Source organism: Centroberyx gerrardi, chromosome 5 (genome assembly GCF_048128805.1).
Source record: "Centroberyx gerrardi isolate f3 chromosome 5, fCenGer3.hap1.cur.20231027, whole genome shotgun sequence".
Taxonomy (NCBI): domain Eukaryota; kingdom Metazoa; phylum Chordata; class Actinopteri; order Beryciformes; family Berycidae; genus Centroberyx; species Centroberyx gerrardi.
Window position 1 is genome coordinate 7240509 of NC_136001.1, and position 22710 is coordinate 7263218.

At 39.8% G+C, this 22710-nt stretch overlaps 1 protein-coding gene across 1 annotated transcript in view; it reads left to right on the forward strand.

Moving 5' to 3' along the window:
• Positions 1–16344, forward strand: part of LOC139915088 (serine/threonine-protein kinase 4-like) — a 36048-nt gene extending 19704 nt beyond the window's left edge. The window contains exons 10-11 of the mRNA XM_071903589.2: positions 6703–6860; positions 14957–16344. Of these exons, the coding sequence (XP_071759690.1) occupies positions 6703–6860; positions 14957–15115 (317 nt within the window). The 3' untranslated portion in view covers positions 15116–16344. The remainder of the gene's footprint in view (positions 1–6702; positions 6861–14956) is intronic.
• The last annotated feature ends 6366 nt before the right edge of the window (positions 16345–22710 follow it).

The following is a 22710-nucleotide window of genomic DNA, read 5'->3' on the forward strand; positions in this document are numbered from 1 at the left end:
ACTAATAAAGCAGAAATGCTGTGGAAATACAAAATAGAAAATCCTCATGTAGGCTGGGAAAAGGTAAAAAAAAAAAAAGTCTTCATGTATCCCCTCTCTCCACCTTTCTGCTCCTCTCATATTCCTTCCCTTTCTCCTTCCCTTCACCCAGTAGTCTCAGTCTGTCATCTCACCAGCTGTTTTTCTCTGTGTTTTTATCAGTATGGTTTCACCCCAGCATGGTGAGGTAAATTATAGATGTGTTTCCTTACCAATTGTAAGTCATGTCTCTCTCTCAGAGATGGGATTCAGGCCAGACTGAGAAGAGGCGGTTGTGTTTCAAAATGTATTTCATTAACATTTGAAAAATTTGAGCTATTTGAGGTGCGCATTATGTATATTACAAAAAATTCAAACGGTATTAAAAGTGGATAGATACCTTGTAAATTCAAACAGATCAAGTGTTCCTAATGTTTTTCAAAGTATTCAGAATGCTTGTCTCCTCTACTAATTATTCTGCACGCATTACTGTCTTAGAGCGATGTCTTAAGGTAGATTTCAAGTAAAAAATCATGTTTCAAAACCTCACATGGCGTCTGAGAACATTACAGTACTTCACAGTCTAATACTTTGCACTTTTTAGAAAGAGCATCTTGAGCAGAGGCTGGTTAACACTTCCTAAACTGAGTTACATAACAGACAAAGTAACTTAAAAAAGGAACAGGGTAACTTTCTTCTGTCAGTAACTGGGAGATTCTCAAGATCTTAGATGAATTATATGATTGTGTTCACTTGTACATTTTCCATACACAGATAATATCGCAGTAATACCAAAGAGGGCGGTCTAGGGCGGTGACGCAATTATCGCAATAATAATAAGGAAGAATAATAATCATCACAGTAAAGATCACTCTTGGTGGTAGTACAGCTTTTATACAACAATTACCAACACTTGTGACTGAAACTCTGAATGTAAGGTGCATACATAACTATAAAAAAAAAAAAAGCAGAAAACAAGAGACTGCGTACTAGCTCCTTGGTGACCACATGAGTTGGCATAGCAACCAACAAAGCACAGCAGGTCACAGTTTATGGGAATTTGAAGCACAGTTGGAACGAATCTATGGCCAATCAGATTGTGCTTGGCTGAAACTACCCAACAACACAAGACTATAAACTACAACAAAGTGACTGCAGATCATGGCTTTTTACAAGTCTTTGGGCATGTAAAGACAGACATTTTGGACCAGAACATAATCCCAATTCTCCTCCCTTCCCATCACCTGTAACAGGTAATCTATTCTCTTCACGTTCCCCTGCTGCCTCTAGTTTGGCCTCGATCGAGAGGTAAAAGAAAACTGACGTGAGGATATTTTCATTGGAAGAAGATGTTTTACCTTCTTTCATTATTATGATTATGTAGGGATAACGTCCATATTGGGAGAACTGGCTGGTTTCTTTAAATACACACTGACTTTCCCAAGGTCGCTGCACTCGGCAGCTTAATTAAGTGCAGAGTCACCTGGCAGCAGGTATCGAGAATAAACTCAGAGCTATTCATTCTTTGCCTATCATGAGAACCCCATTCAATAAATTGCCTTTGTACTTGAAGGAAATCAAAGCGGGAAGGAATTCTCATCGAGCCACAAGTGAGGTCAGCTAGGAGATGCTAGGAGTGCGGAAAGATGAGTCAACAACTTTGTGTCCCATCAGAAATCATCAGTATCAGCCCTAACCCTGCACACACACCACCAGCATCTCTAGTAACTAACCACCTGAAGTCCATTCATGTTTGAACCAGGCTTGGAATTTCGTCATTTTAGGGGCAAGGCCATTTGGCCTTTGGTGTCACAATTTTTTTTAGGGCACAAAGGCCACATGCCAGGGCACAAAGGCCATTGAGTGAAATAAGAGGATTTGGAGCCTATAAATATCCTGTTAAGCCCGACGGACCCGGTAACGTTACCGGATCCACCCCCATGGCGTAGTTACGAAAAATTGCAATGGAAGATGGTCTATTTATAGAAGATATGAATGTTATACTGTTTTGAAAACATGGGGTCTTCAGCTTTCAGAATCCGTAATGTATGTTGTATCTTGTCCAAACTATGTCTTATTACGAAGTATTTTAACAATAAAGTTGTACAAATATAAACTTCGTAAATATAAGAGCAAGTTGTGATCAAAAGATCTGGGATAATTTTCTCGTCAGTCTACAATAACATGCTTGCTTGGTATCGCTGGAAACTAGAAATTCCGAGCTTTCCAATGACCCTAAACGCACCACGATTGGAATGATACAACGTCCGCCATTTCCAGGGAAACGTAGCAGTCAAACTTCACATTTTAAGTCACACTGACAAAAATGTTCTTGCCAAAATATTTCACCAAGGCTTATGTTATTTTCGCCAAAAACGGCAGAGTTTAGTTACTCACGTTTCTACCATAAGTTCTTCTACCGTGAGTTGTTTCTGACTCATAGTGATCTTCCGGGGATTTTCACCAGCCATTTCAGTCCAGACAGTCTGGAGCTCTATGGTGGGAGCTCTGGCTCTTCGTCACCATCTGGTGGCTGTATCGAAGTACTGACACCAATGAGCCTTACACCATTCTATTCCTCTGACTCTGACAGTACCAGGGCACAAACGCCATGGTGGCCGTAGGGGCGTACGGGCATCACGGCCAGAGTGAGGGGCAACGACGGCCATGGCCGTCGTGGCCGCCGTGAAATTCCTACCCTGGTTTGAACACCAGTTAAATATCAGATGTTGACAACAGCCGCCTTCTTTCCTTGTTGTTTGACATGGAAAAGTTTCCATCCAAAAGTTCAGCTGTAGCCATCGCCCATCAGAAGCTAATTATGAATTAGTGTGTCCAGTGTGTACAATGTCCCACATATGCAGTAACTACAGGACTATTGCCGCTACAGCTGGTAAAACTTTGTTCAAATTGGCATTTAGAGGGACAGTATGTTTGGCAGTGTGTTTAGTAGCGGTCTGAATGCAGAGTAAGACAACAATAACATTCTACAACCGAACTCACTACCTGGAAAAAATTCAGGTATTGACTACTGAATTTGAGTGCGGATTCGTTTAGTTCGAGTAGTGTGAGCCGTACATGCAAATTCACTCTCATTCATAAATTTGGTTGTCGCTACCAAATTCTGCCAGAGTGTACGTAGCCTTTGATCATTACAGCTTACTTCCAACAGTCACAATCCTGACATTCCAATTATTAGGCTGTATTTTCATTCATATGACCTTTGAACTAGTCGGTAAATAAGATATAGTTGTTATACCATGATAACAAAATAGCAAAACACAAATACAAGACTGCTGTAAATCTTTTAATAATCTCGAAGTAATCAGCATGATACAAATGAACAATGGTCTATGAGTTGAATAATGTAATATTACAGAAATTTAAGGATGTTAATTGTTATTAGATAGAGCAATTCTTCGCACACCATTTACAGTATGGCCTTATGTGAGCACAGTGAGACTCCCCACTTCAGCCACTATAGCAAACACCACAGCAGCTTATTAAAGCCATGCATCAAATACTGAGCTATACTGATGCACTGGTTGCTTTACTCTACTTATTGCCTCCCCTGGGTAAAATTAGGAATGCAGACAAGGACTTGTCTTATGAACCAAACTGCCTCAGTCTCATCCCAGAAACTCCACACACTAATTCACACTCTCACTCTCTGTCTCTCTCTCTCTCTCTCTCTCTCTCTGTCTCTCTCTCTGTCTCTCTCTCTCTCTCTCTCTCTCTGTCTCTCTCTCTCTCGTTGCCTTCTCCATGCATGCATGCACGCACACTAACACACTCTAACACACTAACTCTTTCTTTCACACACACATGCACACATATACCCTCCCACTCATTTCCCACTCATCCTTTATCATTTTATGGATCTTATTGTTGTTCTGCTATTTTCCACCATGTTGCTTCTGTTGTCTGGTGCAGTGGGGATTGTTTTTGGGTGAGATGTTTTTTTTATAAGCCCCATTATGCTTTTTATCGCAGCTGCACAGATTGTTGATTGCATCTGTTCCTTCTGTGTTTTCTTAATCATCGTATTTTATCACTGTACTCCATTTCTATGTTTTATCATTGTGAAAATAAATTTAAACTGAAATGCAGACAAGAGCAGGCTCCACAAAGCAGCAGGCTGTGTACATTTTCATTTTCCAAAATATTGCTCATAAAAAGTATGGACCGCTGTTTTAAATGCTGTTTTCAGTTTAGCTCTGTTGGTAAAGCGTACGCTAAGTTCGCCACCCAAAGACCCGAGTTCAAATCCCAGGTGAGTCAATTTAACAAGCGCCAAACTGATCACAGCTTGTAACAGATTGCGTGCTTGTTTTGTTTTGTTTTATTAGAGAGAGAGACAGGACTAAGTGACTAAAAGCCATCGTTGTTGTCATGTAATTTAATTATGAATTTATGTTTATTTTATACTAAATGATGTTGGTGTTTTCCTTTAGGCAGAGACAAAACACTGAAGCCACAATACATTAGTATTGTGGCTTCAGTGTTTTGTAATTATGAAAACAAAGTAAACTGCCACTTCTTAAAATTAGTTTTTTTTTTTCTGGGCAAGATGAGAGAACGCAAGCAGCCAAGACTTTCACTCCAGCAGCTTAGAGCCTCAGTGGATTGGGCCTAAATGAAGTGACACTGTAAATGTTGCTGTTAATTATGCAAATGTGGTGAACCAGCATTATAAATATTATTAATTATGAAAAGAGGTGAGCTGCAGCCAGTATACATTTTGTTAATTATGAAAATGAAGTAAACTGACATTATGAATGATGGTATTGCTTAGTGAGAGACAAGTCGGTCTTGCTGTAGTTCCTGAAGTTTAACACCTCTGTGAATTAAATAAAATGAAGCACCGTTATAAATTTTGTTAATGAAAGGTCATTATAAATAACTGTTAATTTTGAAAATGTGCTACCATTATTCATAAGGCCATATTTTAGGGAGATAAAAGATGAAGCCGCCAGCCAAACCATGCTGTTGACTACTAAACTGGCTGTAAAGGTTGTCCTGGTGCCTCAGTGGGCTAAAGAGCATATAGTGCATTCAAATCTGACTCACAGCCCCTGTTGCATGTCATAGCCTTGTATTTCTAGTCTTGTAGACTAGAACTGCCATGAGGCCCCTGATGCCTTTTCTTTCTCAACTGTTGTAAGTGAATTTTGAAAGCCAGAAATCTCAGAACCTGGCCAAGTAATCATTGAGTCATTAGTATTGATCAGCAACCGTATCAAATCCCTGCAGATATATTATGGTAATTTCCTGCTAATGGGCAGTAAAAATCTTACTTATGACCCCACTGATCACTGAAGGGGAAATTATCCTTTTGCCTACCCACACCGCAGGGAGGTCAGTGCAGCACTCCTGTAGCTGTCTGGGATTCACTGAATCGCTCAAGGACACTCCAGCAGGACAGATGCTTGCTGACATGAGGACTTGAACCCAGGTCCTTTGGTTGAAGGGCGGTTTCCCTACTTCCCCAATGTCTCTGTCTGGAGTTAAGACCAAGCGGCCAAAACCGCAGGTGAATTTTGAAGCCAATCCTGAAGTGTAGCAGCAGCAGTTCCTCTAACGTCCACTAGAGGCTCCAAAAAGACTCCAAACCGCCCAACTCCATGCGAGTCAATGAGACCACAACCCAACTTCTCAAGTCTATACATTTTTTTGACAAGAGGTTATGGTCTCAGTAGCTAATTTCACTTCTTCTAATGTGTGTCCTTATGGTGATTTTCAAAATAATTGAGTCATTAACGGGATATAATGGATATAAAACGGGGTTGGTTTCCTAGTGATTGACAGGTCGCCGATTATGGGCCAATAGTAGGCGGTGCTGCGACGCTGCAGACAACCCAAACTCCACCCCCTCCACCTTGGCTCCACCCTCGGCCTCGCTTTGGCTGCTCTGGCTCCAAAAAATGTCAACATGGTGGCGACCGTAAACATAATCTCCAGGCTTCAAAACGGCCCTTCAGAAACCTATGGGTGACGTCACACTCACTGTGTCCATCTTTTTTTTACAGTCTATGGTTGAGATATTTTTTGACACTGAACTTTGTTGTCTGAGCGTTAACAACAAGGATTGACAGAATGCGAGAGCTGAACACAAGTTCTGCATGTATTTTAGGGCTGTAAAAGGTTTCTTTACAATTCTAATGTTTTGATTCTAGAGCGAAACAATTCAATTCAATTCAATTTATTGTCATTAACACAATGTGCGGGCACATATGTAACGAGAAGGGCTACGGCTTCACCACCAAACGGTGCAAGGGGGGGGGGGGGGGGGGCACATAGGGTCATACATAGCATAAAATACGTACATAAAATAATATAAAATACGTACATAAAATAATATAAAATACGTACATAAAATAATACAATAATATCAAACCTGTAATTTGAGTTACGATGGGTTAAGGACTCGCGTGAATCTACCCAAATTCCAGTCTGTATATTGTTAGAAATAAATTATTGTATGTGTATATGTACAGAGATATGTGTAATCCACTGTCCGGCACTGTCCTCTTATACTGAGTTCCATGTGTGCTAGGATGCACTTCTGTCACTTCGTTAGCTGTCAGTATGGTCCTGCACCGGGATCAAGACAAATTCCTGTGCATTTGCTGCACTTGGTGAATAAACTGATTCTGAATCTTACTCTGATTGTGTGTTTTTCAGGGAGAGATGAGACGATGCAGCCAGCCAAGCCTTCCTTCCTGGAGTACTTTGAGCAGCAGGAGAAGGAGGCCAATAGTCATAATGACGGAGGAGGAAGAGGAGGAGGAGAGAACAACGCAGACAACCGCAAACTGCCTGCCGAAGGAGACCTCGAAGCGGTGAGTTAGAAGCATGGTGTGTGTGTGTGTGTGTGTGTGTCAGTCACAGTTTGTGGAGGAAGTAAGCACAACATAGATAACTGTAAACTACTGACCACTACAGACTTGCATGTGTTGATTTAGTCAGATGCAGAATGTTTGTGTATGTCAGGGTATCTGCAGGTCCTTAAAAAGTCTGAAGAAGTCATCAAATATGTAAATGTACAGTCTTAAAGAGTATTAAGAAAGGTCTTATTTATTTCACAATGCAGTGGAAGATTTTTTTTGTGCTGTATGTCCACTCTTAGATTAATGCAGAACATGAGGCACTGGCTATCAGATGTCAACATCCGTCTCCTTTTACCCATAAAACCTTGCATTTTGGGGTCGTTGCCTGTAGTTGATTCAGATTACATTCTCACTCCTAACGAATCGCACCGCAGTTCTCTTGGAAGAGGACCAAGATGCACTTTGAGGTGCCTTGGTGCCGTTATTTGGTGCCACCTGAGTGGCATCGTTCTCACCTGCCCTAATGAACACAGCTAAAGGAGTAAACGCTCCAGAGTGCAAATAAACATTTAGGGCATTTAGCTGATGTTTTAATGGAGAGCAGCTTAACGTGAGTGAGGAAGAAAGGTGTCTGTGTCTTGGACACTTCAACAGGACAAATGGCTGCTGCTGGGATTGAATGTGTGACCTTTCAGTTACGAGGCGGCTTCCTTAACCACCAGAGCATCTTACCGCCCATTCCTCATTAGTTATGCAGTGGAAACTGAAAAGGAATATTGTAATGCAAAAACTTTGTCTCTCAAACAACTGGGCAACCGTTTCTTGCAACTTATAATGATTTTAAAAGGACAAAATTAGATTTTTCAAGCAATTCTTCTTGGGGATGGAGCAGTAGTTGTATGCCGTGAAAAGTTGTATTCTACGATAGCTGTATCAGTATATCATATATATATTATCATAACTCTAAGTGTGCCACTGTAAAAGAACAAAGGTGTGTGTGTGTGTGTACGTACAGTGGTGTTATGTGCACCTTGTGAAGATTCTGTGCATGTGCTGCTCTGTATCTGCCTTTGATGATGTGAGTGCATCAGAGAGTGTGTGTGTGTGTGTGTGTGTGTGTGTGTGTGTGGTATTACGTGCACCTTTTGAGGATTATATGTGTCCCAGTGTGCATTTGAAGTTGTTACCGTGGGTTGTTACATTTATAGAGAGTGACAGTTAACCGCCGGGTGACCCTGGTTCTCATATACTCTCTCATTCAGCTGGATCTTTAATAATTGTTACACTCACACACACACATACTCACACACACACACTCACACACACACATACTCACACACACACACTCACACACACACACACACTCTCACACAGCATCATCTTCAATAGGTGTATCAAACATTGCTGTGATACCTACACACTGCGTCATATTTAATAGATGTATCACACACCACACATGGGGCATAATCTTCAGTAAGTGTATCATGTCACATTACTATCAGACAGATAACAGATTTGGGTCAGTAGGAAGCTCTAGTATCTAGTGTCCGGGGGGGAAGAAAATCTCTTCTCTCAGTGAGATTGGGAATGGTTTGCCTAGAACATTTACATCTATATTACCCACAATCTCTGTATATAGGAGATATGAAGAAAGACACAGTTCAGCTGCCTTGTGTAAAATGAAAAAATAATCTTCAGTATTCTCCAGATTCCTTACACTAGGCGTTTGAAAGATCAGTGTGTCCCCCAGCTTGAGCCAAGGTGCATCCAAAAAAACATGTCAGAATTGCCACAATACATCCAGGTGCAAACATGACAAGGAAGTTGGCTCAGGATTTTTCTATGGAATCAGTTTTTACAAGTAATGCTATTTTCATCTTTTAGACTCCCTTGGTTCATTAAATGTTTTCAGCATGTAAATGATCACATACGCTTTCAGCTTAAGTAAAGCTGAAAGTGAATCATCAAACTTTAAAGTCACAATGAAATGAAAAATGACTTCTTTTTTTTTACCTTGTTAGCTAATTCTCTATATCATAATGTATGCCTATTTAACAATAAATGCCAAAAAATATATGTATTTCTTATTATTATTTACCTTTTTATTTCCATGACTTCTTGGAAAACAGAGTATTGTTAGTGGTTATTTTATCCTGTACCAGTAGACATGCATAAACATTCTAACCAATGATACCATCACACCCACCCCCCCACCTCCGCCCCTCCCATCATGTAAAACCTACAACTCCCCAACTTTCAAAGTGACACGATTGACAACATGTTACAGCAGTGCATTTTCACCCTGGCTGTTCACCCCCAAAAACCCTGTCTCCTTTTTCTAAGACACCATGGTTGCGTCCCGGTGCCTGGAATTTATTCATTTTGAAGAAACTAAATTCTGTGACAGTTCAATATCAAGTGCAAAGCATTTTTGAACTTTTGAACACGTTTGAACAGTCCCTCCCCACATCATGTCCCCGCCCCAACATCCTGTTTCAACTGGAAATGCATGAATGAATTACAGAAGCAAGACACCAATGAAATGCTGTTTCCTTGTGACTTTAAGTTTTCATGCATCACTTTACTCGCCAAGGATGATACAAACTGTTTCAAAAGTAGCTGTACATTTTTATATACATTATTAATACTCGCTGTATTATTAAATGTTTTTCTTGTTTCTAGGTACGCTTTAGGTCACGGCTGGAAATTTGACAACTGACTAAATAAATAAAAAATGACTAAAGTTATACAGCTTTGTTTTCCATTACTATAAAATTACTTTGTATTCCTTCTTCTTCTGAAACACCCAGTAGATGAAGAGGAACTGGTCTTGGTGGCATTGGTGCAGAGGCATATTGACAACTATCATAGTAACTCAATACATACTGACACTCATGGCACAAACACAACAGGAGCTCACGGAAATAAACAGTGGAAGCGAAGTACAAAATCTCTGTGTGCGGTGCAGAAGCATTAAGAGTGGCAGGCGGTTAGATTCAAGTAGAATCAAGTCAATTTCACTTCACCTCACAAATCCCACTCTGGGGATGTGTGCTCCATTAGACTTTTAAATGAGAGGATGAAAAGCAAATTTCTGTCAAGGTTTATGATACTTCGAAGCGGTTTGTTGACAGCTTCATGCTGACTGTGTGTAATTTTAGATCCGTACTCTCTGCTATTTCTGTGTTTCTGCTAGTAGATATCGTCTTGTGTAGTTATTCAGGACAGTCCGCGTACCATCGGAAAAACTCTTTGTATTTCCGACGGTTTGTTGTTTGCACATGTACATTTTTCTTTGTTGCTCTCTTTTCTTTTTTTTTTTCTAAGTTTAATTTAGCCTTAAACGGCTTCTCTGATTTCCTCACACTCCTGCACATTTCTTCTCGACCTTACACTTTCTCTGGTAAACACAATTATTAGATGTACATATCCCACTTTTTCAGTTTCTGCAATCAATCACACTTCAGGATTAAGATTTTTGTAATTGAATAACCTATAGAAAAACATTTGAGACATGTTATAATGTTATATTTGAAGCATGTCTCATATTTACCGTTCTCCCTCTCTCTTTCTCTCTCTCACCCATCCTCTCACTCTTTCTTACACACACACACACTCACCCCACATATATTGTTTATACTTCAGCCAGTTTGGTGGTGTGAGAATGCAGCATAGAACATCTGGTGGGAAAGCACAAACCTACATTATGCATGAGAAACAGACTTAGAACGACCCGTCTCCCTCACTCGCTGCGGTCTCTCCTCTCCCCTTTCCTCCATTTTTTCCTCTCCCTATATCTTTCTTAGTTCTTTCCATAATTGATTTTCTTTTTTCTTTCTTTTCTCTCCCTCTCCCACCCTCCCTATCGCATTTTTTCCCTTCTTCCTCTCCTCTCAGATCACGTCTGAAGGTTGAAACCGTAGTCTGTAACTAACAGGTCTTGACAGGGGGTTAAACGCCAATTCCTGTCTTGTCATGCAAAATGGTGTCGTAGCTCGAGCCAGACACTGAACTCCTACCTGCTCACTCATTGTAAATCGCTCTGCGTAAGGCCATCACCTTATTACGTAATTTGCAAGTTGTATGTGTGTGTGTGTGTGTGTGGAACAACGTTTGATGCACCTATTGTAGATAACTCTGTGTGTGTGTGTGTGTGTGTGTGGTTTCCTGACAGTTGTTTTAACAGTCCAACCTTAACTCCCAGTAGACCAGCGGTTTTCAAATCGACCCCCCAGCCGAACTTAGAAAGACATTACAGTACTAGAGACCATGCTGGTTTGTAGTTTTGGTCAAATGGGCTCATGGTTACTCACCTCTTTAAATAAAGCATTAATGAGATGGACGTTTTTTACCATGTGAGGAAGGAAGATACCTTACCTTAATACTTCAGTATCAGATTTCTAGAGAAGAAATCTGAATATTTGCCATTTAGTCCGTTGTCAGTCATTTTGAACCTTTCCATTCTCTAGTTATCTAGTTTTCTTTGTGGAGAGACAAAGACAAAAAATAGACGATGCTCCTAATAGAGTTAATCAATATGCATCTCAGGACGAGACTAACTTTGCTCAGTTAGTGTCCCAGGCATTTTAGGAATTCAACTCCCTCCACCAGCCAAATGCTGCTACTTTTTGGCTGAGGCTGGTTAGGTTGTTTACCCTGCCAGGTATTTTGGCAGGTACATGGCTATCATGTGTGCCGTCTGTTTAAGAAACGATCAGATGAACGTTATTGATTGCTGAGGGTAAATTGGGATTCATTTGTACAAATCTAGCTGGCTGGTTAAAGAGTGAAAGTTGCCCCACAAAAATGTTGGGTGTTTTTTCCCCCCAGAGTGTCCGCAGTGTTTTACTCTGACCCTGGTGTGGTCAAGTTGTAGGACCTTCCATTCTCTATTCACGGTTATCTGTCTAGTGGACTAGGACGCCAGTGTTATTTTAGCTCCATTGATTGTGGGTAATAAATAGCTTTAGAGTGGAGTGCTGCTGGTAAAAGCCGAGAGGGGGAATCCCCGGGGAAAAGCTAAAGCGGGCATCACGTCCCTATCTCAGGCCTCGAACCGAGAGAGAAACGGATTGAATAAATGCCAGTAGATACAGCCGAGGCTAGCTACTAAAATAGAATACACTTACCTGACACCTTGGTTATTGCTGTCGCGCGTCAGATATTTTAAGGTTTTGGTAAAGATTTTCCATAAGTGGCCATTAATGGACTGTGTACCTATTGATTTGTAGCTCCTGGCTCATCAAATCCTCTAGTTGTGCAGCATTCTAACAATGAAGAAGATAAGTAGTTAGCAATGAAGCTAAGTAGTTTCATATCTAGTAGTTTCATATCCTCATGAGGTTGGCAACCTGCAACCTCATGAAAGGTGGAAAACACATTTACTTGTTTCCACCCTTAATTGTTGGCTTTGTGAGGTATTAACACAGAAACAATATTTGGCGCTAGCAAGTAGGGATGGGACAATGTATTGAAATGCAATATATTGCAATACAAAAATGTGACAGTATGTATCATGGAGAAGAAAAATGATTTGCGATATTCGCTGCATTTTATTCTGCTGTAGTAATCACAAATGAGACGCTTGACCATCACAATTTCACAAGCTCTCCATCCAAATTATATTATTCTTAAATTGTTTACATTCTAGTAAGCCAATGCCATTGCTAGAGAGATTTGTGTCTCTGAAATATACATAATTCTGCACAGTCAGACTTTGTTGTCATTGAACTTTTATTTATTACATCGTATCGTGTTTGTATCAAATCGTGAACCCCATATTGCATATCAAATCGTATTGTGAGATAAGCATATTGTCCCATCCCTACTAGCAAGCTACCTAGGTAAGTAGCTAATCTCTCACAGGTAATAAACTGTGGAACATTTGTCACTTGTAAATTGCATGAAACCAGTGGCAGAATTTGGGGCATCTGCTCCACCGGCAGAGTAGAAGACTCTGAGCTAGCCTAGAAATGCAGTCAGCTCCATATATATTTGGACAGCGCTACAGTGATGGTTAAGCTCCATGTTTTGGATGTGAAACAAGATGATGACAATAGGGTTAGGGAGTATTCTCAGGCACAGTTGAAGAGGTAGAGCCGTTTGTGTGCAATTTCCTCTTGATTGACTGACAAAAAATGATCTATGAGCGAACGTCTATGAGCCATATCTGCCAATACCGATCGGCCATACCGATAGTTTTTTTGTTTTGTTATAGCAGCTGGTATAGCAGTATTATAGGTCTAACAGTTTCCATTTTACATACATTTCATCCATCAAATTGAGTCCTGGTTAAAAAGTATCCACATTTTCTTTTTTTCTACCTCAATATTTACTTGATCATTATGTAAACAAAACCATGTGCGTTCTAGGTAGCGCAACATGATTTAGTGAGATAACCAAAGCCCAAGACTCAGACTGTTGCCACTTGTGTTGTTGAGTCGAGTTAAATAAATGGAGACACCCTCCGAAGATATATATCCGTTTCAGTCTTTGTTTTTGTATAGCCTAAGTGAATGTTCTTAAGAGGGAGAGAAATGAGACTTTTCAGTTGCCTCTCCGCTGTTAGGGTCTCGACCAGACCTTAGATCGGGCCCAAAAAAACAAGCCCAACCCTACCGAGCCCGTGCACGTTCTGTCTGAGCCCGGCATGGGCCCGTCCCATTGGCTGCATTTATGGGCCCGAGCCCGGTTTAAAACCAAAATTTTCTTAGTAAGTTGGCTGTTTATAAGTAAACTAATTTTGTTTGTCTAAAGTTGTTGTCATGACAAAAATCTGTTCAGAATTACGTGCGGGATCTTACTGAACAGCCTACTTCCTCTTGCAAAGGACTCGCAAAGCGAGTGTGGTGCCATAGGCAGCGAAAACCCGACACTTACATTTCAAATCGTAACCTTTGATTGACTGGTGATAAAAACATAATTGACACAAGGAATGAACAATTGCGGATTACAGAGAAATTTGAATGACAGAAATCTGTTCAGAATTCCGCACGGGATCCATGGTTATCAACCTGCCTGCGTGCGCACGGCACCAGAGGAGAGGAGGAGACGCTGTGCCGCTGCTGACTGAGATGTGAATATGTATCGATCACAGTGATTGATACATAAGGTTTAAGATTACAATGTTATAATACATATAACATTCTGATTGTCACCCCAAATAGCTTACTCCCCACACCAATTATTTAAAAAAAAAAAAAAAAAAAGACGTTATATCTCTGACCACGAGACCAGTTGGCCCGGCCCGAGGAATGGAGGGGAAATTCCTACCCGGCTCGGGTTCGGGCAGAGAATCAAACCTCTGGTCTCGACCGTCGTCCAGTTCAGCAGTGCAGACCATTATGTAAACAAACGCACATGGCTCATGTGTTTTGCGTCATCGATCGTTTTTTGCAATCGGCGACTATAAAGCATTATCGGAATTCTCCGATCTCATATTTATACTGTATATCGGCCGATTCCGATTGATGGCCGATCGATCGCGGCATCACTACAAAAAATACAATGTATACTCACTTGACCTTTGTTTTCCAAGAATCTGATATTGAAATATTATTGGCGTCCATTGACTTAGAAGTCTGTGGTAGGGAAAGTGATATCTGAAACCGGCCTGGCTCCTTGGCAGTGACCCAATAGCTTACGCCTAAAGATATGTATAAGTGAAACAGAGGAGGTCAGTACCCTAGTGGAGCCGTTCAGTAGAAGACTGGGACTGTACTGGGCAGCTCCCAGTGTGAATGTGTTCAACTGTATGAATGTAAAGCAGGACGTTGCTGAAGAATGAAGAATGCATACTTTTTCTCTGCATAAATAAAGGTTAAAAAAGAGAGCACACTATGTTATACTCATGTGAAGATCAATGTCAAACAAAAATATGAATAATAGTAAAATAAATGTGTATGCTTGTGTGTTGCAGTGGCATTGTTTTTGTATATGTGTTGTTTTTATTCACTTAGCCATGAAATTTCACCTTGGGTGACAAAGGTTTGCCTATGTCAAATAACATCAGACTAATGTAAGTAGATGTTTAGTTTATGTGTATGTGGACAGTGGATAATCCTGTCAGCCTACACGTTGTTTGAGGGACTCTTTGTGTGTGTTTGTAGATGCGTACCTGGACGGTGGAGGAGCTGCGCCTGCGGCTCGCCTCTCTGGACCCTCAGATGGAGCAGGAGATTGAGGAGATCCGTCAGCGCTACCAGGCCAAGAGGCAGCCCATCCTCGACGCCATCGAGGCCAAGAAACGACGGCAGCGGAACTTCTGAGAAGGTCCTGCTGAGCTCACAAGCATTTATGTTCTCTGCAGCGCTTTTGTGAAATGTCAGGAAGGCAGCTGAGTTTCACAAAAAAGTAGCTCAAAGATTGTGTTGGAATGGCAAAATGTCAATAAGACTATTTTGAGGTTTCTCCTGAACAGCTGGTCATGAGATGATGGACAGTTGGATGTGCTTTGCCTTCTGCAGCAGTTTGCAAATGTCAGTAAAACCTCTGGGTGCTTCACTGTTACGCCTCAGAAAATGAAAGTGGGACATTTTACTGTAGGTTCTAGGTAGTAACAAAACTGCACTGGGACTTCTGATGGTCGTCACTTGAGATGTCGGATAAACTACTGAAGTCGTCAAACTTCAAGAAATGTGATGTCAGAAGAACTTCCAAAGAGTTGTTCTGTGTTGGAGAAATATTGGTGCGATCTATTGCAGTTTGACCATAAGATCCACATTTCCTCTATTCCGCCCCTCGAGATAATTTGAACTTTTTTTCTTTTTTTTTCAATTTCAACAATTTAGGAAATGACAAAAATTTTCTTTTGACATCCCCAACAACTGTTCTGGACTTACAATTCTTTGTCTTTAGTTTCTTCTTTTGAAGAGAACTTGCCTCCTGCCAAGCTTGTTCACAGTTGTCTTAAGCTACGGTGATGATTGTGGAACGGCATCTCAGACCTCCTAAGTATTTTTTATCAACTCATTCATGTGGTACAATGTGATTTTACCTGCTATTTGTTCAACTTTGGTACTCATGCTTCAGTCCCTTAACTGTCTCTTAACCTTTATGTTGGTAAACGTTGCTGTTGGTCTTTGCGTTCACAGGGTTCCTACAAAGGAGGGGAGTATAGAAAATCAATTTGATCATTTCCCAGTCGTGAAAAGTTTGTAAATTACACAGAAAGGTTGGAAAAGCATGAGAAACTATGGGTTAGTTCCAGTATACATGACTGCATGTTTTGTTGTCCTAAATCAACTGTTATTTTGTACATTATTACAGTTATTGACAGTCATATTGCCCAGTCAATATCAGCATACATCATATTGAACACAAGCAAAAATCTTCAAATCCTTTCAAGTAATTAAGGTCTGAAAAAAGTATAGAATTTGGAAATGCTAAATGTGTAGGAACCTTGCATTTAGTTAGTCGGACTGGATTTGTGTGCATGGCTAACCAGGGAAAAGAGATAATGGGATTTACTGTAAACCTTTACGCTTCTCTCTTTTAAGGTTTTTTCTTCTGCCTTCATTTGTTTGATTCGGTACTCGTTCCTAGCTTTCCTATTCCCACATACGGTGCTAGCCATTGCAGAAGTCCCTTTTCATACATTTATCCTGCTTTAGTACCACAGACAATTATGTTATATACAATAGTGTTATATAGTGGAGCCAAATCAGTATATTGTAGTGTTTCTCAACCAAATTGGTTACCAGACCGTTCCTTGTACCTTCTGTCAGCTAACAACAGAGCAAAACTTTAATTTCCCCTACAGTTCTGCTTGGTTATGGAGCCGAAGTGCAGGAATACTTCAGTAAACATGCAGAAAAAAATGGGACTTCTTCAATGGCCAACTCTGTACAGTAAGGTTTAATTTAAAACTCAAAAGTTGTATTTAACCAAAGTGAAGTGAGGCTAACTTAGCTAACTCGAGGTCATTAGAGGAAGGCTGTTTCTCTTTAAGAACAAAACTTCAGCTCTAAGTTACATTTAAGCCGTGGGCGATTCCTCTTCAAAATTAAACAAGAATACTTTGCTTTCCTTAAAATGTTTGTTTAACAAGGTTTGATGGAGGATTAATAATTTGTGCTTACAAGGATAAACCATCCCAAGTCTCACTGGGCTTTCATTAAGGGCTTTGTCCGAACTTAAGGAACTCTGAAGGTTTTTTTTTAGCAGCTGACCTAAGTTGAATGTCTGATATGTGTAACTCAAGCTGGAGTTCATGTCTTTGAATTAGATTTTTGAGAGTTGGGGAAAAAAGGTTTTTGAGGGAATTTGATTCAATGTTGATATTTTGACTTGCCTTTGTTGAACCGCCAGTGCACTTCTTAGTGTTTCAGTCGGGTTTTTATTGCAGTGTCTTTTCTCCTTTTCTTCTTTCTTTAGTTAAACAAGACCTGGGTTGAAGTATTTCTGGAATAGATTCAACAAGGCCTTTACTTCTGGATTTATTGGTCTTGTCTGGCACAGTGGAACCAATTGGATTGCCCCAAAAGTGCCAAGCCATGCCCATTTTGCACTCGGGGCTAAATCAAATGTTCCAATTACAAATGATTTCAGTTGACATCGACCCAAGTCTGGTTTAACTTTACTTCAAACATTCCATAGAGCAACTTGTCCGCTCGTGTGTTTTTTTTTGTAACGCTTCAGACATTTTTGGTATACATCCAGCACAATACATAAGGGACAATTTATATTTTTATACCTAGGTTTAGTCGTTACACAGTCGTTTAGGAGGAAGTGAACGTTTTGTTTCGATCACAGGAATGTGCGTCAGAATGCGAGCGAGCTTCTCAGGTCATTAAACTCCTCAGGTGTGTATATTAATGATGTTAGTGGTGAGAAACTACTGTAGATAATACAGGGAGCCTTCATGCAAAGAGCCACGTCTGTATATATTAGGAGCTTTGGGCTGTATTTGTATATTGTGATAATGTGCTAAGTTGAAGGGTTGAATTCCAAAATGAGATAGCCATCATAGAAAACAATGTGACAACAAATGCTAACATGAAAAACTCACTATTTATTAAGTTATTGGCTTTCTTGAGCACTTCTAAAATATTAACACATAAAGTAGCAACATTTTAGAGGATGTAGTCAGCTGTGTGAGTAGTGGGGCCAACAATTCTGTTTTAAAATCGATGTCTAGTAGGGATGGGACAGTATGCTTATCTGACGGGATTCACGGGGTTCAGGACTCAATACAACTACGATACGACGTAATAAATAAAAGTTCAGTGCAGAATTATGTTTATTTCTGAGCCACAAATCTTTCTAGCAATGGCATTGGCTTGCTAGAATATAAACAATTTAAAAATGTCATTACAAAGTGCTCATAATATAATTTTGATGGAGAGCTTGTGAAATTGTGATTACTACAGCAGAATAAAATGAAGCTAATATTGAGATTCATTTTTCTGCCCCACGATACATACTGTCACATTTTTGTTGAATTTCTATATATTGTCCCATCCCTACTTGCTACCGTCAAATATTGTTTCTGTGTTAATACCTCACAAAGCCAACAATTAAGGGCAGAAACACAAGTAAATGTGAAAAAACGCAGCCTCAAGAGGTTGGCAACCTCATTTTTGTATTGCGACATATTGAATTTCGATGTGTCGTCCCGTCCCTACTGTCTAGTGTTTTGGAGAGAAACCCTTCGGTTGGCCCGGTTGGTTAGAGAACAGTGTGTTCACCTCCAGACTTGTTCTTTGGCTTCTTTGTGTGCAGGACTCCCTCTTCTTCTGTAACATAATGATTCATAAGCACAACTCATTTCTCTGTCTGAAAAGGTTACGTGTTACAAGCAAAGCAAAAGGGAATTCTTTTTTATGCCTTGTCAACTTTGGTTGTACTACTGTTTTTTTTGGGGGGGGGGTTTAATGATAATTCCTTTAAAAAAAAAGTAAAAAAAAAAGTTAAACATATTCAAAGTAATAGAGCTTGATGGATCTATTTATGTTGAATTTGGGATTTGATTGCATGAGCTATTTGTTGCTGGCAGGGAAGTTACTCTGCTGTTGAACAACGATGCATCAGAATTTATTTAATTAAGTCGCAATCACTGGAGAACATTTTACCCAGAGCCAGATACAGAAACAGTTCTGACATTGTGGGGTCAATTTGCCTTATTTAATAAGAAGTGCTGTGTTCATTTCTGGCTTCCTTTGAATTGTCTACAAAGGATGAACTCCTTGTTATATCCAGGCTTTGGTCCAATAATAATTGCACATAATTCTTAGTTTGATTTTACCTGATTGGAGTACCAGATGGGTGGAGTTTATTACAATAGGACAAAATTGACTCTCAGATACTTTCCTGTGATTGTCCAGAATTGTCCTAAAACAAACCATTAAAGGTGCAGATACTGTTTGACAGGTCTGGTTATTGTTTATTCAGCACCTATAGGTGAGCATGATGAAGGGAAGGTTGCAAGGACAAGTAAAAGTTTCCTCGAGGATAAAATTGAATTACTAATTCCAGTGTTTCCTCATTTCGGTCATTTTAAGAGGCAGCGGTGCTTTGGGGGTGATTTTAGTTTTAGTCGTTTGGCTCTAGTGAAGGCCGCAGTGCTGAAATTATTCATAATTTGTTAGGATTCTTTATCAAAATATAAACATGAATCATTAATATCTGGACTAGATTTATATGTGCTCCAATTTCGATTTCTTTTCTTGTTCTAAGTTGTGTTTTTTTTGCTGAATGACCTCAGAGTGTCAGAACCGTTTCGTCCGTCTGGCTCTGGTTTCTGTACAGTCATGTGGATCAGACCTGTGTAAATCCCACTGGAACATATTTGGACATACAGTATATTTTGGGAAACAAATAATATATGGAGTGTGTGGAATTCAGCATATTTTGTGTTTTAAGTGTTACCACTGTTAAGGCTGCTCAAGTGTTTGTTAAATAAAATCAAGCACGTTTCAGGTAGCTCAGATATCATGTTTTTCATACCATGTTTTTTTTTTTTTTTTTAGAATAATCTAGTCAAAAACATAGATAATGCGAGAAAAAGTTGGTCATTTTTGCTAATTTATGTTGTGTGAATTGGTTCCTTATCTAAATTGGCTTTCATTAAACCATGTTAAAGCTGTCACACCTGCAAAAGTAAGCAATTAAATGAATAGAAATCAAATGAACTTGCCAGTAGAGCTGCATACTGTGTATTTCTGGCTGAGATGAACAGTAAACCCCAGCTGCAGCTCACTGTCCCTGTTTTAATGCATTTGACTGGATTTCTAACTCTATCTGAGGAGGATGAAGAGCTGCGCTGACCGCTCTCTGACTGCTCAGATCTCTTATTCATTTGGAACATTCAGGCGGTGTCGCTGTCTGCTTCTGCTACATTGCTCGGTCTCAAAATAAGGGATCTACTGTTTTCTATTCTGTTCTTTGGTGTTCCTCATGTTTTTGCACACTGGCTGTATGTCGGTCCTGTTCAACACACTGTTCGTCCGTACAGAAACTGTTTCTGAAGTGTGCGTACTCTTGCCTTAAAGTATGCAGCGGAAGTCATGCGTATGTGTGAGATCACTGATGTTTGGTTTGTGTATTTTTGTGTTTGTTTGCTTGTCTAATGAGGAAATGAATAAACAGATTTTAAGGGACTTGTGTCTTTATGTATTTCCAGTATTTGTTGCCAAATGTTTGTTTTTCTGTCTTATGTACAGAGTGGAGAGATTCATTCCCTCCTCCAAGGCTGTCAGGAGGATTTCTCAAAATCTTATGAGCAGATTTCCATTAAGTTTGGTAGGCAGATCAGCCTTGGGCCAAAGAACAATTGATTAGATGTTAGTGGTGATCCGGATCTGGGATATCTGCCATTAGACGATCATCTTTTTTCTTCTTAGCCGTAACTGTGAAACTAATAGAGATAGAGACTTGATTGCAAATCCTGAGTGTCTGTTTGCAGGACCGAGAAATCAATTGAACTTAAAATGTGATAGGATAGGAATGATGAGCTTGGGTGTAACAGCAAGTTGGAGAGTCGTTCAGCTTTGGCAGAGGTTTGTGCTCAAGAGTCCAAAAAAAAAAAAAATGAATACGAACAGAGTATAAAGCCACAAAAGTGTGATGTCTACTCAAAAAAAAAATGACTGGTGGCATGAAAGTAAAACTGGATTGTTATTAGTTATCTGAAGACTTCTGCTTTCAAAATATCAGATTATATAATCAGTTGTGTTTTAGAAATACTGAATAAAGAACATCATCATAACATTTTTTTTCCCCCCAAAACAGACTCGTACATTAGTAGATTACTGCAGTATTCATCAGTCACAATGAATGTTTCAGCTTGATTGATGCTAATGAAGTCTGCAGTGACCAAACATGTCCATTTGGCTGCTAAGTATAGTCAGACTTAATGCATTTTTTGAGAGTAAAAGTTATTTTCCCCAATGTTTCCATTTGTTAACCCTTCTGTCCTCGTGCTTGGAGCCGATCCGTCAATGACCTTGATTGAGGACAGGAGCCCAGTGAGTGAGCTCATTCTAGATCAGATTTACTAAAAGCCTTCCCTTGTCGTCCCATCAAATCCATCATAAACACTGAAACTTTGAGGCACGACTCGTTCCCATTTCTTTTATTATTTCTCCACGTCAGGAGTTCTGTCTGCCAAAATAGCAGGGATGAATTTTTAATCAGCCGGCCATGAATCTGATCTCTCTCTCCTTCGCTGTGGCTGGGGGGGTGTGGTGTTCCTTTCAGCCCAAATAACCAGGGGGGGAGAGAGAGGGTGTGTGTGTGTGTGTGTCTGTGTGTGTGTGTGTGTGTGTGTGTGTGTGTGTGTGTGGTGAGTGACAGAAAAGTTTGAGCTCCTGTGAGAGTTTGTATATTGCGAGAAAAAAACAAGAGTCTGGTTTTTAAGAGGATTTCTGTAGTTTTTCACGAATGTTTCTATAGTTTGGAGATAAACCACGACTAATCATTCTTAAATGAAGACAGTATGAGTCATTGTTATGTATAATGCATCTCAGACATAATTCAGTAAAGAGCTCAATCGCCTTCATTCATTATTCATCTGATCGAGATACATTATCTGTCTGGTCAGAGTCTCTGAGAGCGTCTTCCAACTAAATCCTCAAATAAGTAATTAACACTGAGGAGCTGTGATGACACACTTTACCATCAAAGTGTGTTTTTATACTTTTTATTGACTAGGAAAGTCCACATGCTGGGTAAGAAAACAGACATGAAATAAGGTTTCTCTGGTACGTCGATTTCAAATGGACTTAATTCAAGAAGCACAAAAAGGGAAATCCACACTCTCAAAAAGATATCTTGATTGATTTATTTCACGTTTCAAATAAAAAAAATATGCAGCTTGGCTTTGTCGTTTCAGTTTGCCAAGGTGCATATTTTTTATTTGAATAAATCAATCAAGATATCATTATATCTTACCATTTCCCAGTTTTTGGTTCTTGATTTATGCTTTTTATTTACAAACAGTCTTAAATATGTCTTCTCTGTTACAACAAGGTGTGAGTTTAGCTGAGGTGGAAAGCAATGAATTGATGAAGGCAGTTAAAGAGCCACTAAGTAAAGGTTTTAACTGCCCCAGAGCACGAAATGACCATAATATATCTGCAGGGCGTTGATAGGTTTATTGATCAATACCAGTGACTCAGTGATTACTTCACCTGCTGCTGAGATTTCTGGCTTTTAAAACTCACTCTGTTGTCGAGAAAAAACTCCCAACTTGTTTCAAGTCACACCAAACTCTCTCTGGACAATTCCTGGTTAAATGATAAAGAAAACACAGACGCACATCACATTTGTGCAGGTGAGATAAAAAAACAAAAAAGACCCTTAGTATGAGGCTTTGGAGCCTGTGTAAACCAAGATATATTTATAGATAGATAGATAGATAGAT